This window comes from Felis catus, chromosome A1 (assembly GCF_018350175.1).
Source record: "Felis catus isolate Fca126 chromosome A1, F.catus_Fca126_mat1.0, whole genome shotgun sequence".
In the NCBI taxonomy this organism is placed as follows: Eukaryota; Metazoa; Chordata; class Mammalia; order Carnivora; family Felidae; genus Felis; species Felis catus.
This window is the reverse complement of record NC_058368.1, coordinates 134,850,240-134,863,621: the sequence shown is the minus strand read 5'-3', so window position 1 is coordinate 134,863,621 and position 13,382 is coordinate 134,850,240. Positions and strand designations below refer to the sequence as shown.

Genomic DNA, 13,382 nt, shown 5'->3' with positions numbered 1-13,382 from the left:
TGTCTTACTACTTTTCCTTTCCTCAAAGTTTTGTAAAACTCATTTCAGAGGCAAAAAGAGGCCACATTTCATTTCTCAGCAGGTGTGATCTTGTCAGGAAAAATATCCTTAATCATTAAAATACGTTTGAAAGAATACACTGAACACTATCTCCCATGTGCACATCGCCATCAGACAGTGACTATCCCACAACCAGCTTGCACCCTGCACAACTTCTTTAAAAAAAAAATGCAGTGAGAAGGAAAAAATAAACGAACCCAAATCTTCGTTTAAGGGTTAAATGAATACCTCCCTTCATAATTTTAACTTAACACGAATTAGGACAGAAGAGCCTTTCAGTATGATGCAAATTCTTCACTCCATATCCAGTGCTCTTAATGACCCTGCACTAAGGAAAACGTCCATTTGAACTTCTAAATAAATCCAGATTTACATAGGCTACATTCTACGAAATGTATAAAAGGTGGGACCGTTGCTCAGCAGAATAAAGCACTCCTTCCCTCTCAGATGCTGTCCTTGGAGAGAAAGAGAAGACAGCACTGTGAAAACAAAAGTTGACCTTTACCCCACCAATATATACACCCTGACATGGGTTTCTTTTTCAGAGCACAAACAAAACTTCCTATTTCATGATAAAACCTAGTATGGCTTGCCTCTCTGTTTATTCCAACCCATCTAAATATATGAAGTTTTTTCAAGGTTTCATTTCTCACCTTTGAAACAACCCTCTAATGTCAGACCACATTTTAAACCCAATAAAAAATAAATCAGAGAAAAGTAAAACTCTTTGAAAGTCATTTCCCTCTACCTTAGTGCTTGCTTTAGTCTTGGTTGAAAACCAAGCCCAGTGCATTTAAAACAAGATTTATGAATCAGGCTCTTCAGGATGAATGTTTTGCAATGCGCCAGTGGTTAAACATTAACTCTGACAGGTGTAGAAGGGGCAGGAGGGAAAAAGAGTCATTTATTTTCCACTCTGGGCTTGAGGGTGCAATATTAGACTTCAATTATGCTGCATTAATATTTCTGAATATACCCATGAAATCTGAAATATGTAAATACACTTATAATGGGTTTCATTCAAAGGCACCCTGTGTGAAATGGTCCCAATTTTACCCTAGCTGCCCTATAGAAAGCTGCTTTAGCTACCTAAATATTAGTAGGGTAAACATAGCACGTAATGATTCAAGAAAACCTGCTGTTCAGCTTCAGGTATTTGTAAGACTTTTAGTAACAAAGGGAACAGCAGACTATCAAAGTTGTGAGAACTTACTCTCTGTTCCACCTTTCAAACCTTAGTTTCCCTCCAAACATAGGGAAGATCCTTGCTTCAGTTTTGCTGGATGCATTCAATGAGTGGGTGTGCCAAAGCGTGTTGAAAGTTGGTTAGTTTATCAAAACGTTTTTACAAACTTTATTATGCTGTGCTTCATTCTGTGCTAGGAGGAGCTCAACAGGAGAAGCAGCCTTTGCCCTTGAGGAATGTAGCTGAGCAGATGAAAAGAACAGGAAGCACCACAGAAAAGTGAAGTTTAAGAAGACAAGGGGTTAAGGGCATAGACCTATTTGAATGGGTTTACACTGCACACCCAGCAGGGAGAGACCTACTTGTGAAATGAAGTGGATGGGACTGCTGGGGGCGGGGCGGGGGGGAGGGGCGCTGTGTTCAGTTGTGCGTTCTGTGCACTGCATAAGGGCATGTGGCAGGGGCAGCTGGTACTGCAATCCAGGCCCCTCTACTCACCAAGCCGCACACAGTGGAAAGGGCATCATACTAAATAAGGTACCTTCCTCCCGCCAAGCAGTGCAGCCATGGAGCAGCAAATGCCAAGGGAGAGGGTGTCTTTTGCAGATTAGCAGTGAAGCCCAGGCAGGTACCTGGTGGCCTGGCTCTGCTGGCTGGGAATGGGGGCTCAGTGGACAGAAGGGTATGACAGGACTCGGGAGCTGGGGCTGCAGAATGGGGGTGGGGGGGAGGTGCTCTGAGAGGTCCTTAAAAACCAGAGCTGGGCCACAGGAGAGATAGGCTATAGGGTGGTGAGCAGCAGTACGTATCACCTCATTTACATCTCACAACCACCCCAAGAGAGAGGCATTATTCCCATTTCACAGACTAAAAAACAGTTTGGAATGGCTAACTTACTTGATAGGAACTTGGCAAATGAGTAGCAAGAGCTGAGTCAAAGCAGATCTATTTGACTCACTGTTCTTACCAGTGCAAGGCGGACGGAGCGATTCTGAGTTTTAGCCCCGAAAGCTGTAACAACCGCCGTGGGGCTCCCCACTATATGGGGACCCATAGAAGCCAGTATCATCTATCTTTAGTTTCTTTCTTACTGGAAACCTCAGAGGACTTGGGACTAGACACTAAAAGCGGTCCCATTGCTCATGAAGCTTCCCAAAACCCAGGAAGCAGGTGCAGCACCAAGCAGCAGGCTGGGGTCCAGGACTAGGTCCCCCCTGCAGACCTAGCTTGGGCACACGCTGCTTGGGTAGCACCAGGGAGAGCTCTCAACCTCTGGGGGCGCTTCACTTTCCTACTGAGCAAATGAAGCGTTGGACTATGCCTTTGACTCTAAAATGATGCTTTCCACGACACTGTCATTGAAAACATTTACTACCTCGGGGCGCCTGGGTGGCTCGGTCGGTTAAGCGGCCGACTTCTGCTCGAGTCATGATCTCGCGGTCCGTGAGTTCAAGCCCCGCGTCGGGCTCTGTGCTGACAGCTCAGAGCCTGGAGCCTGTTTCCGATTCTGTGTCTCCCTCTCTCTGCCCCTCCCCCGTTCATGCTCTGTCTCTCTCTGTCTCAAAAAAATAAATAAACGTTAAAAAAAAATTTAAAAAAACCCAAACATTTACTACCTCTTCAAATCTGGTGTATCCAGCCATTATTTTTGTACTTTGCAACTTATTTTGATTAAACCTCTGAACCTCGTCGAATTGGAATACTATTTCCTCTTCCCCTTTTCAAACTCTAGCAATTCTTCCAAGCCCATTTCAAGTCCTATTTTTTTCTACAAGCCTTTTCAGTCTACTCAGTTACCCTACCAAGTACCCATCACATTTCTAACATTCTTTTTATATTCAGAGTAAGCACCCTAGAGCCTAGCACTTAGATACTGTGTGCTAATGGTCTTACAGGAATTGACACATTGCCTCAGTCATCATCAGTTTTGCCTATCACCTCAAGTTTTACCAGGTGAAAACTACAAAAGATGCCTATCTATTACATGATAGCCTTGCTTCCCTGTCTCCCCCCCTAAAATCATTCAAGTACTTCGTTCTTTTTTTTTTTTTTTTTATGATTATTTTTATTTTTGAGAGAGAGAGTGCGAGCAAGGGAGGGCAGAGAGAGGGAGACACAGAATCCGAAGCAGGCTCCAGACTCTGAGTTGTCAGCAAAGAATCTGACGCGGGGCTCAAACTCATGAACCTTGAGATCATGACCCAAGCTGATGTTGGATGCTTAATCAACTGAGCCACCCAGGCTCCCCTCCAAGCACTTATTTCTATTCACAACAATAAAGGCAGTTCAAATGAATGATTTAAGACTGTTCAATGGAGATGCACTGGTGTTGCGTTTCCAGACCCCTCTGGTAATAGCACATGCTGGGGCAATGATGAAGGACTCGAGGAAAATGTCGGATTCCCACCAGGCCTGAGAAATCATTTCTCTAACCAAGAGTGCCCTGCCAATCATTTGCAGCAAAGCCACCCCCGAATACAAAGGTGTTTCAGGACGACGTTCTTCCTGAAGTAGGTGGTGTGTTTCCACAAGTGAGGGACAGTGAAGCCTCTATTTCATTCCAAAGGGCCTACACATTCCTTCCAATAGCTGAGAGATACCACACAGAGGGAAAAATAGCTCAAACTAGGGTTTAGAGATTACTTGGGTTCAATTTTCTTTAAGAGGCTGCATGAATCTTGGGATGGTCTCGGAAACATTCAGTGCAGTGTTCACCATTCAACAGCGCTGATAGAACGAACCCGCCTGGGAAACTGGCACACCACTTTCTTGAAAGAATGTACCAGGGTCTATGACACAGCAGGCGGTCCGAAGCGCGCATAACGAAAATGGATGAACGTGAATGCTTTCTTCGGTGGAATCGCGCTGAAACGGATAAGGACGTTTAACCAGCTTACACCAGACTAATTAAACTCCACCCGTGACTCTCCCAGGTATGTAGGAGATACTCTTAAGATACTCCGGTTAAATTCACTGGTGGGTATCTATCAAACCTTGTCTCGCTGTTAGCTCTCCTACCTCCCTGTGTCCAGAGGGGCGGGCACTGAGAAGAGGGGCACCACCTCTGGCCCTTTCTACAAGCGGGACTCAGCTGTCCCTCCTCTGAGACAAACCTCCACATGTACACCATGGGCCAGGAGGGAGTGGGAGAGCACAGCCCCGCCCGTTGGCCCAGGGTCCTGTTTTGTTGTTACTAGTCTTCTCCATTCCCCGCCCATGTGTTTAGTCTGGGGTGGGGACTAGTCAATAAAGGACTCAAGTGCCACGTTTCACACCTGCCCCCTGTCCCCGCATCACAGGGTACCTTTAACAACCGACCACGGACTCTTTCATACTGAGCCAAAAGGCAGCCTCTGAACACCAACAAAGAGTTCCCAAATCCATTAACAAGTGCCCCAAGTAGTTACATGAGATGAACCTTCTGGCCACCCTCTGGGCTAAAGTCCTTGGCTATTGTTGACACACTGCTCTGATGCCATTCACCTACAATTCAGAGTATCCCCACTGAACATCCTGCTTGTTGTGATCTGGAACATTTGGAACATACCACACTTGCCCTATATACTATTTCCGCTGCCTCTCTTACCTTTGGATACCATATTTTGAGCCTGCCCACAGCAGCCCTTCCAAATACTTGCCTCGTGAGTGGTTACCTATGCCATCCTTCAATCCTCACATCCTTCAATCCTTCAAGCCTAAGCCCTGCCTCTCGCAATCTGCACCATCCCACTGCGAACAACCAAGCCTGGCTATTTAACACCTATAAAAGCACAACTTAATTTCCCCTTGCTTAATTAACACTGATCAGTGGGTCCCTATGCCTGTTTATCCAGAGACAAATTTGGTAGTTTGTATGAGTTACCTATAACGAAGAGTAAATACATGGTGTTTTATTTTAACTCTGGGCATAAATTAAGATGCAAGCCACATTTTGACTGGTCCTGAAACTTCACTTACTGGACCCGAATCGTTATGCTAAATGACCAGCTTCTGTTGGCTAACTTCTAATCAGTATATGGCAAAGGAAGGTTGTTTAGACTTTCCACAGAAGAAAAATACATCAGTTTAAATTAAATCCACTGCTAACATGGTCTACATTTCCTGCTTTGTTAAATGGCTAATTGAACGCCAGCCTGCTTTCAAAGAAGTGTCTGGCTTGCTCAAACTTGCTGCAGTGAACACCCTGGTTTCATACTGCTTGCATTATTGAAAATGTTTATTTTGACAGACATTGCTCAGCATACCTGCTTCCAAAACACACATTCCAAAATACTTGAAATTATATAGTAATTATAAATCCCCTACTTTAGAAGTATTAGAAAGAAAAACAAGAATGTCAACAACTAAAACGAGCCCCGTAATTTATGCAACAACGGGAGGCATCAAAGCTGACGGGAAGGGGGAGCACTCCCAACAACCCTCGTCTAAGACGGAGGTCATCTAAAATCCACAGACACTGAAATCCAGATAACATTTACCATATAGGATACCACTCAGCCATTGTGTCTCTAAATCCCAAGGCAAAACGTTATGGATCTCGTTCTATAAGAAACTTCTGTTACTCCACAGGGGTTCTAAAGCCACCATTTTTCAGGCTCTAAAAAACGAACCACGAGAAAACTTGAGAAACCCAAAAGGCATTACCTGGTGCAGGCTGTCGTTCATTCCACTCGGTCGAGATTAAAATTTCTATAACTTTTATGAGGTGTTCAGTATTCTCAGAGCTACAAAAACAGAGAGCTTGATTAGAAACCTTTTTTTCTCAACAACGAACTCATCTTCATTCCTACACATTCAAGTCAACGTGTCTGGTGTAAACGTGCCCATGAATCTGTGAGCGAGTATCTTCAGAATAAGGTCAATGATCAATCGATCCCCTTAGGACTGTCCCCATCACCCCAAAATACATGCTTCTCTCCTTTCGCCTTACCTGGCTGCTGGGAATCTGAAAAGCAGAGGGCTGAAAAGTTCAGAGAGTACTCGTGCATTCAGAAGATTCTTGCTGGAGATTTGAGAGAGCTTGAAGAAATGTTTTAGCAAATACTGAAGCGTAAGCCAATACTGATGAGGTATGTTAGGTGCCCTAATGAGCTTCTTCAACAGCTGGATATATTCTTCAGGGCTTTGTACTTCTACAGAGTTTAAAAAGAAAAAAAAAAAAAAGAAAGAAAGAAGCGAAAAAGAGTAAGAGACTCTAGATCTCAGTAGCTCAACACCTAGAACGTTCTTCTGCTCTAGCTACAGAAGAACAAGTCCTTTAAAACAAAGTCATCAGGAGCAGCAGACAGCACGTTTGTTCTCATCACAAAAGGCTTTGTGAGAAAGGAGAAATCTCAAGTCAAATGGAAATGCAAGAAACTTTTGGTGTAAAAAACCACAAGAGGATGAGGCTGTGCTGGCAGAGATCTGCCCTCTATTGAGCAGCTCTCAGTGTGATTGGCTAATTCAGAGGAGCATCAGATAAGTATCACACAGTTTAACTTTGAAGGTTCCGAACCACAATTTCCTGTCCCCAGAGCACTTGAACTGAGCATTAGGCTCCTAAGCCTGAGAGCCCTCCTCTCTCAACACATTTTGTAATGGCCCCTCGAGGAAAGAACATCGCTAGTCAACGGTCCTAGTCCCTGGTTCCCTGAATCCCAAGATGGCACTTGGAACACTGTGGCCTTCAGTGACGTAGTGAACTTTGTTAGTACTGATAAAAGGTTAACAATTAGCCATTTCAACATGTGGACAGCCTTCCTAAGCAAACGAGGGTCTGGGTCTTCCATTGGACGCCCGGGGAAGGGAGGGAATTTGTGCCAAAGGAGAGGGTGTCAGGGAAGCGGCAGATTCCTACTAATATTTTCCAAAACAGCTCTCTTTACAGGCAGCGTTTCATAGAGTTTACACGCGCATCCACATCTCACTGTATATTCAATGAGGTTTTCAGAAGAGAAAACAAACCTTGGGCTAAATAAAGCATCTCATTGTAAACGGCTACTGGAATGACAGGATTCGGTAAGTCCATAAGATAGCGTTTGAAAGCGTCTCCTAAAACTTGCACATCGATCATTTCCAAGTCCACGGAGGCGGCATCTAGGACAGAAACATTTTAAAACGCATTTCAAACACTGTATGCATCGGCAGGGCCAATTTTCTGTATGTGTGACTAAACTGTGACACATGAAACGTAAGCAGTATGAGGACAGATGTAAAAGACTTCAGTGGTTATCAGCAGGGTTTCTCACAGGGGTTGCTCCTGGCATTTCAAACAGAACAATTTTTCTTTGTGGAAGTCCACCCCTTAAGTTATAAGCATTTAGCATGATGGCCTCTCCCCAGGATGCCAGGGGCACAGGCCCAGACTCTGGGTTGACAACAACAGAAAAACAATGTTCCCATTATGAGCTGAATTCATATGCTGAAGCCCTAACTCCCACTATCTCAGAAGGTGTATTTCAAGATAGGGCCTTTATTTATTTATTTATTTATTTATTTATTTATTTATTTTTAAGTTTATTTTTATCTGTTTTGACAGAGAGCAAGCGGGGGAGGGGCAGCGAGGGGGGAGAGAGAGAATCCCAAGCAGGCTCCACAATGTCAGTGCAGAGCCCGATGCGGGGCTTGAACTCACAAACCCTGCGATCATGACCTGAGCTGAAGTTGGAAACTTAGCCGACTGAGCCACCCATGTGCCTTCAGATGGGCCTTTAAAGAGGTGGTTTTGTTAAAATGAAGCCATTAGGGATGAGCCCGGGAGGGGCGGAGAGAGAGAGAGAGAGAGAAAGAATCCCAAACAGGCTCCACACTGTCAGTACAGAGCCTGACGCGGGGCTTGAACTTTCAAACTGCGAGATCATGTCCTGAGCTGGAGTCGGACGCTTAACTGACTGAGCCACCCAGGTGCCCCTGGTATCCTTGTAAGAAGAGCAAATTTGGACACACAGAGATGCCAGGAGTACATGCACGGAGGGAATGCGGTGTGAGGACACAGTGAGAAGGTGGCCATCTGTACACCAGGGAGAGAGGCCTCAGAGGAAACCAAACCGGCCTTGATCTGGGACTTCTAGTCTCAAGAACAGTGAGAAGACAGGTTTGTGTCTGAAGCCACCCAGTCTGTGGAAGGTTGTCATGGAAGCCCTGGCAAACTAAAGTAGCCCCGCAAATATTTCCAAATACCTTCTGGAGGGTGCTTCTGCTCTGAGAAGAGTTCTGTCTAGGGATGGCTAATCAGAGTAAATGCTTCCTAAAACCTCCACAGGAAAGCATAAAATGCACATCCATTAAGTTTCCTAAATTTTGAGTCGCTAAATACTGCATCTCACAATTAATATATATTTAGCTCAAGAGAGTGTCTGAACAAACAGTAAGATATACAGAATTTTAACAGTCAATCTCAAGAATAGTCACAAAAATATTTATAACATTTTTAGAACGCTCCCCCCAATTCTGACAGAGTATTCTGATTAGGATATGACTCATCTAACCTGTGGGCACTGAACTAGCTCAGAACAAAGAGAAGACAAGCACATCTGTCCAGTAAATTCCTCAGCTGGAAAAGAGGTCAGGCAATTCAATAATGGGGTGATACTAACCCAAACCACTCTGAGTACTCAGGGTAGAAAAAGGTACCATGTCCAGCAGAAAGAGGGGATGCTGGGGCAGGATGGACCACAGGCATCTAGATCTGAGGAGAACCATCTAGCTGCTGCTGAAGGACTGCACACCCAGTGATGTGACGGCTACCTTGAGGAAGAGTGTCTGGAGATGTGTGTACTCAATGGGCAAAAGGTAAGCTGATGAGCAAAATGCTACATTTTTCAACAGCTTTATTAATTGTGGTGTTAAAAAGAAGTTGGAAAAGGGCGCTTCTGGAAGTGAAAATAACACTTCTGGCAATTCCAATTTTAACGGTTAGAAATGTGTGAGACATGATCAAGAACTAACATAACCTGGTGATTGACTGGATTAGGTTGTGGCCTCGGAGAGAATGAGAAGGAATCCATTCAGTCCAAGGTGTTCGAGCTGGAGGAGAAGGTGGTGTCCTGGAGAGCCATGAAGGGAGTGTGATACTATCAATCACTCCGGGTTGAAACTGAAGTTACCTAAAGTCTTTAGACACATCGTTATCATAGACCCAACGCGCCCCACTATGTAGGCAGAATTGACAAAAGAATCACGCAACACCAATGAAGCTAAGAAAATTCCATCTGGTAGAAAATGTGGTAGGGGAAATGGAGGAAAAGAATTATTAATCTCAGGAAGTGGAGAGGTAAAGGCTTATGTCATTTAAGTGTCCAACAGAGAACCACCTGCGGACTTACCGCATCTCTAACAAGGGTGGCAGAGACAATATTACGTCTTTGCATAAAGGATCCACATTAGAAGGAACGCAACTACTAGAAATTGTGTGCGCATCACTCGAGGAACATTCCACAGCCTCTGTCCAATTCACAAGCTGCTGGACCCCATACCCTTCGCACCCTGTACACTCCATTTACTAGGTCTCTTTGCCCAGAAAATGAAAATTACTTCATTTGCTCATCATAAAGAATGCAATACCATTTGGCGATGTGCTATTAGATAGTAAGATGTTCAGGATTCTGCAGGGCCCTCCCTCAAGGGAGGGCCACGTCTCTTCCATGACACTTCCCAGATGGTACGGTAATTAAATGTCTCCCTGCTAGACTGAGAGCACCTCAAAGTCATGGGCTGCGGCTCTTTCCTGCTCTTCCTGCTCCCCTCAGGGCCCAGCACATAGGACGTGCTTGCTCAATGTTTGTGGACTGAGCTATAAAAAACCTTAGAGTAATGTTAATTCTCCTAAGACCTTCCTGAACACATGAGATGTATTCCAAAGAGCATTTTATAGCCTTTGAACAAAATCATCTTATTTCAAGTCTTGGGAATAGTCATTGGATAAGCTCACCTTATGTCAAATCCACTAGAGTTGCTGACATAGATTTTATTTTCTGTTACTGTAGCTTCTAAGGCTCCTTGGAGCTTCTATGATTCTGCAAATCCCCTTTTCTGCATTATAACCATCCTAACAAGCTCTTCTAAGAGCCACAGGCATCGGTCACGTGATGACTTTTGTGGTGAGCTAGGCGAGAACTACACCATCTTTGGGTTTGGGATGGGAGAGTTGACATCCCTCTGCAACCTCCCTTTTCACTGAGTCTGCTCAGGACAGGTAACTAGTAAGCTCTCTAGCGTTTCAGCCTTCCTCCCAATGGAATGGAGTCCCCTTCCCAGCTCATCTCTCCCTTAACTTAGTAGTTCTCAGTTGGGGTTTTGAATTGTTGCCCCACCTGAATTCCCAAGAGATATCTGGCCATATCTGGAGACATTTTTGATTGTTACAACTTGGGGACAACGCTACTGGCATCTAGTGAGTAGTGGACAGGTGCGCTGGGGCTAAAAAAGCCTGATTTTTTTTTTTTTAAATGCGGTATAATTAACATATAACCTTATATATGTTGTTATTAACAACAACATAATGATTTGATATTTGTTTATGTTACAAAATGATCATTCACAGGAAGTCTAATTAACATCCATCACCATAGTTACAGGGTTTTTCATGAGAATTTTTATTATTTAAAAGAATTTTTTTTAGTGTTTATTTTTGAGGAAGAGAGAGAGAAAGAGTGTGAGCAGGGGAGGGGCAGAGAGAGAGGGAGACACAAACTCCGAAGCAGGCTCCAGGCTCTGAGTTGGCAGCACAGAGCCCGATGTGGGGCTTGAACCCACGAGCCAAAATCGGATGCTTAACGGAATGAGCCACCCAGGCGTCCCTGTTAGGAGAAGTTTTAAAGAAAAGGTGTGCTTCAGGATGAGGCACCTGCCGAGGTGGTTCAGTCAGTTCAGCATCTGACTTTTAGCTCAGGTCATGATCTTCTAGTTCCTGAGTTCCAGCCCCACATCAGGCATTCTGCTATCAGCACAGAGCCTGCTTTAGATCCTGTGTCTCCCTCTCTCGCCTCTCCCCCATCCCCAGCTTGAAGGCACGCTCTCTCTCTCAAAAACAAATAAAAACATTTAAAAAAAGAAAAGAAAAGAGGGGCGCCTGGGTGGCACAGTCAGTTGAGCATCCGACTTCAGCTCAGGTCATGATCTCATGGTCCATGAGTTCGGGCCCCACATCGGGCTCTGTGGTGACACCTCAGAGCCTGGAGCCTGCTTCGGATTCTGTGTCTCCCTCTCTCTCTCTGCCCCTCCTCCACTCGCGCTGTCTCTCTCTCTGCCTCTCAAAAATAAAGAAAACTAATAAAAAAATTTTTTAAAAAGAAAAGACCTGCTTCAGGTTAAGAGAAACCAAAACAATCAGGAGAAAATTCAAATGAGAACAACAAAGAAACAATTCACTGTGGGTCAATACAGTGAGAAAAAAAAAGAGTAGAGATCTTTGAGTTGGAACAATTTGGGTGTAAGTCAGAGTTCTGCCATCAGCAATAACTAATATCACCAGGGTAATACGTAGATGAAATAAAATAACTTGGTAAGTACTAATAAAAGTGGGATGTTGTCCTTCACATCTATCCTTTTCAGACACTGGTAATTCACAAGTTTGGTTAAAAGCCATGAATTCCAGGGGCGCCTGGCTGGCTCAGTCGGTGGAGCGTCCGACTTTGGCTCAGGTCATGATCTTACAGTTCATGAGTTCAAGCCCCGCGTCCGGCTCTGTGCTGACAGCTCGGAGCCTGGAGCCTGTTTTGGATTCTGGGTCTCCCTCTCTCTCTGGCCCTCCCCCACTCATGCTCTGTCTCTCTCTCTCTGTCAAAAATAAAATAAACATTAAAAAAAAAAAAAAGCCATGAATTCTTTTCTCTCTCTCTCTTACTGTAAGTGATTACCCTGAGCTTCCTCCAAGGTATTACAATATTTTTATGGACTGAAAAATCCTCAAGCTATAAAAAGTCCGAGGATCTACTCCTAAATTTAGGTAATGTTTACGCTTTCTGTTCTCACAAAATTCACTTTTATCACACAGAATCCAAAGGAAACCAGTTTTCTACCTGTGTGATTTGCTCTCAAGTGGGGCAGAAGAGCTGCCTGTCAAAACATACTGTTGACGTAATTTTGGTTAGGTATTCCATCTCAGAGGTGAGGTGAAGGTTTTTTTCTTAGCCTAGCCTGCATCATCTGTATTCAGTCACATTGAAAAGCTTAACCACTATTTCTCAAATAACTCTCATTTCATCGGTCTCTGATGTCTAAACATTTCCTGTGACTGTTGTTCAGTTTGACCAATTTTCTGACCAAAACATGTATCTCAACTCCAACCGGCTAAGGACAAAATTCACTGTTTCTTTCCCACTCTGGTCAGGCTGTAAGAAATAAAGGTACGTCTTTCACCTACAGCCTTCTGCCAGTCAGCTCGTACTGACCCAGTCTGGGGGTGAGGCAGGATTTGCAGCTGTCAGGGGACATGCCCTGCATGTGCGTGACTCTGGTCGCCATGCACAAAATAAAAATGAAAGTTTGAAAAAATTATTTTCAAACTTCAAACATCTGGGTGGTGCATTTCAAATGAAACTATTTACTGACAGAGATAGAATCTTCATTTTTCCCAGAAACATCTTTTCTAGAAACTTTCACGAGCTGCCTCATTTGAAAGCTGCTCAACTTCAGAGTTTTTCATTTACTACATGCTCTGCACAAGTGTATGTCTCAAAGACCTTCCTCCCCAACAGGGTTTCATTCTTCCGGGTCCCTAAATCCAAATTCGGTGAAATGATGTGAGGCAGAAAATTATTTTTCTAAAAAAAAATTCTGAGAGGGAATGAAGGATCGGAGGGATTCTACAGGTTGATACAGAAGATGATTTGCCAGAATGAGGGCCAGTGAATTTATTCACATTTATAGTTTTATTCGGTTTGGCAAAGGAGAGAGGGAACAAAGGGTAACGCCACCACTGGTTGAATTAATTGATGTCCTTTAACCAGTGGTGTGCAGGCGCTGGCCTGCTCATCGCCAACTACGCTCGATTCTTTCCAAGTTGGAGTTTAGTGATAACATGTTGGCAGCCTGAAACCGACCGCGGCGGGCATATTGACACCATGGAAGTGGGCAACTAGTACAAACCAGGGTTCCCCCACCTCCCTGAGAGGGGTTTACCAGCACACCATTGAATGTAACAGTATCGTGATGT

General features: G+C 44.3%; 1 protein-coding gene across 2 annotated transcripts in view; it reads right to left on the bottom strand.

Annotated features, from left to right (window-relative positions):
• PIK3R1 (phosphoinositide-3-kinase regulatory subunit 1) overlaps window positions 1-13,382 on the bottom strand; it is an 86,386-nt gene that overhangs the window by 15,213 nt on the left and 57,791 nt on the right. For both annotated transcript variants that reach the window (XM_023257120.2, XM_045061596.1), the window contains exons 5-7: window positions 7,193-7,324; window positions 6,177-6,378; window positions 5,891-5,970 (exon numbers count right to left, since the gene is read on the bottom strand). In XM_023257120.2, the coding sequence (XP_023112888.1) occupies window positions 5,891-5,970; window positions 6,177-6,378; window positions 7,193-7,324 (414 nt within the window). The remainder of the gene's footprint in view (window positions 1-5,890; window positions 5,971-6,176; window positions 6,379-7,192; window positions 7,325-13,382) is intronic.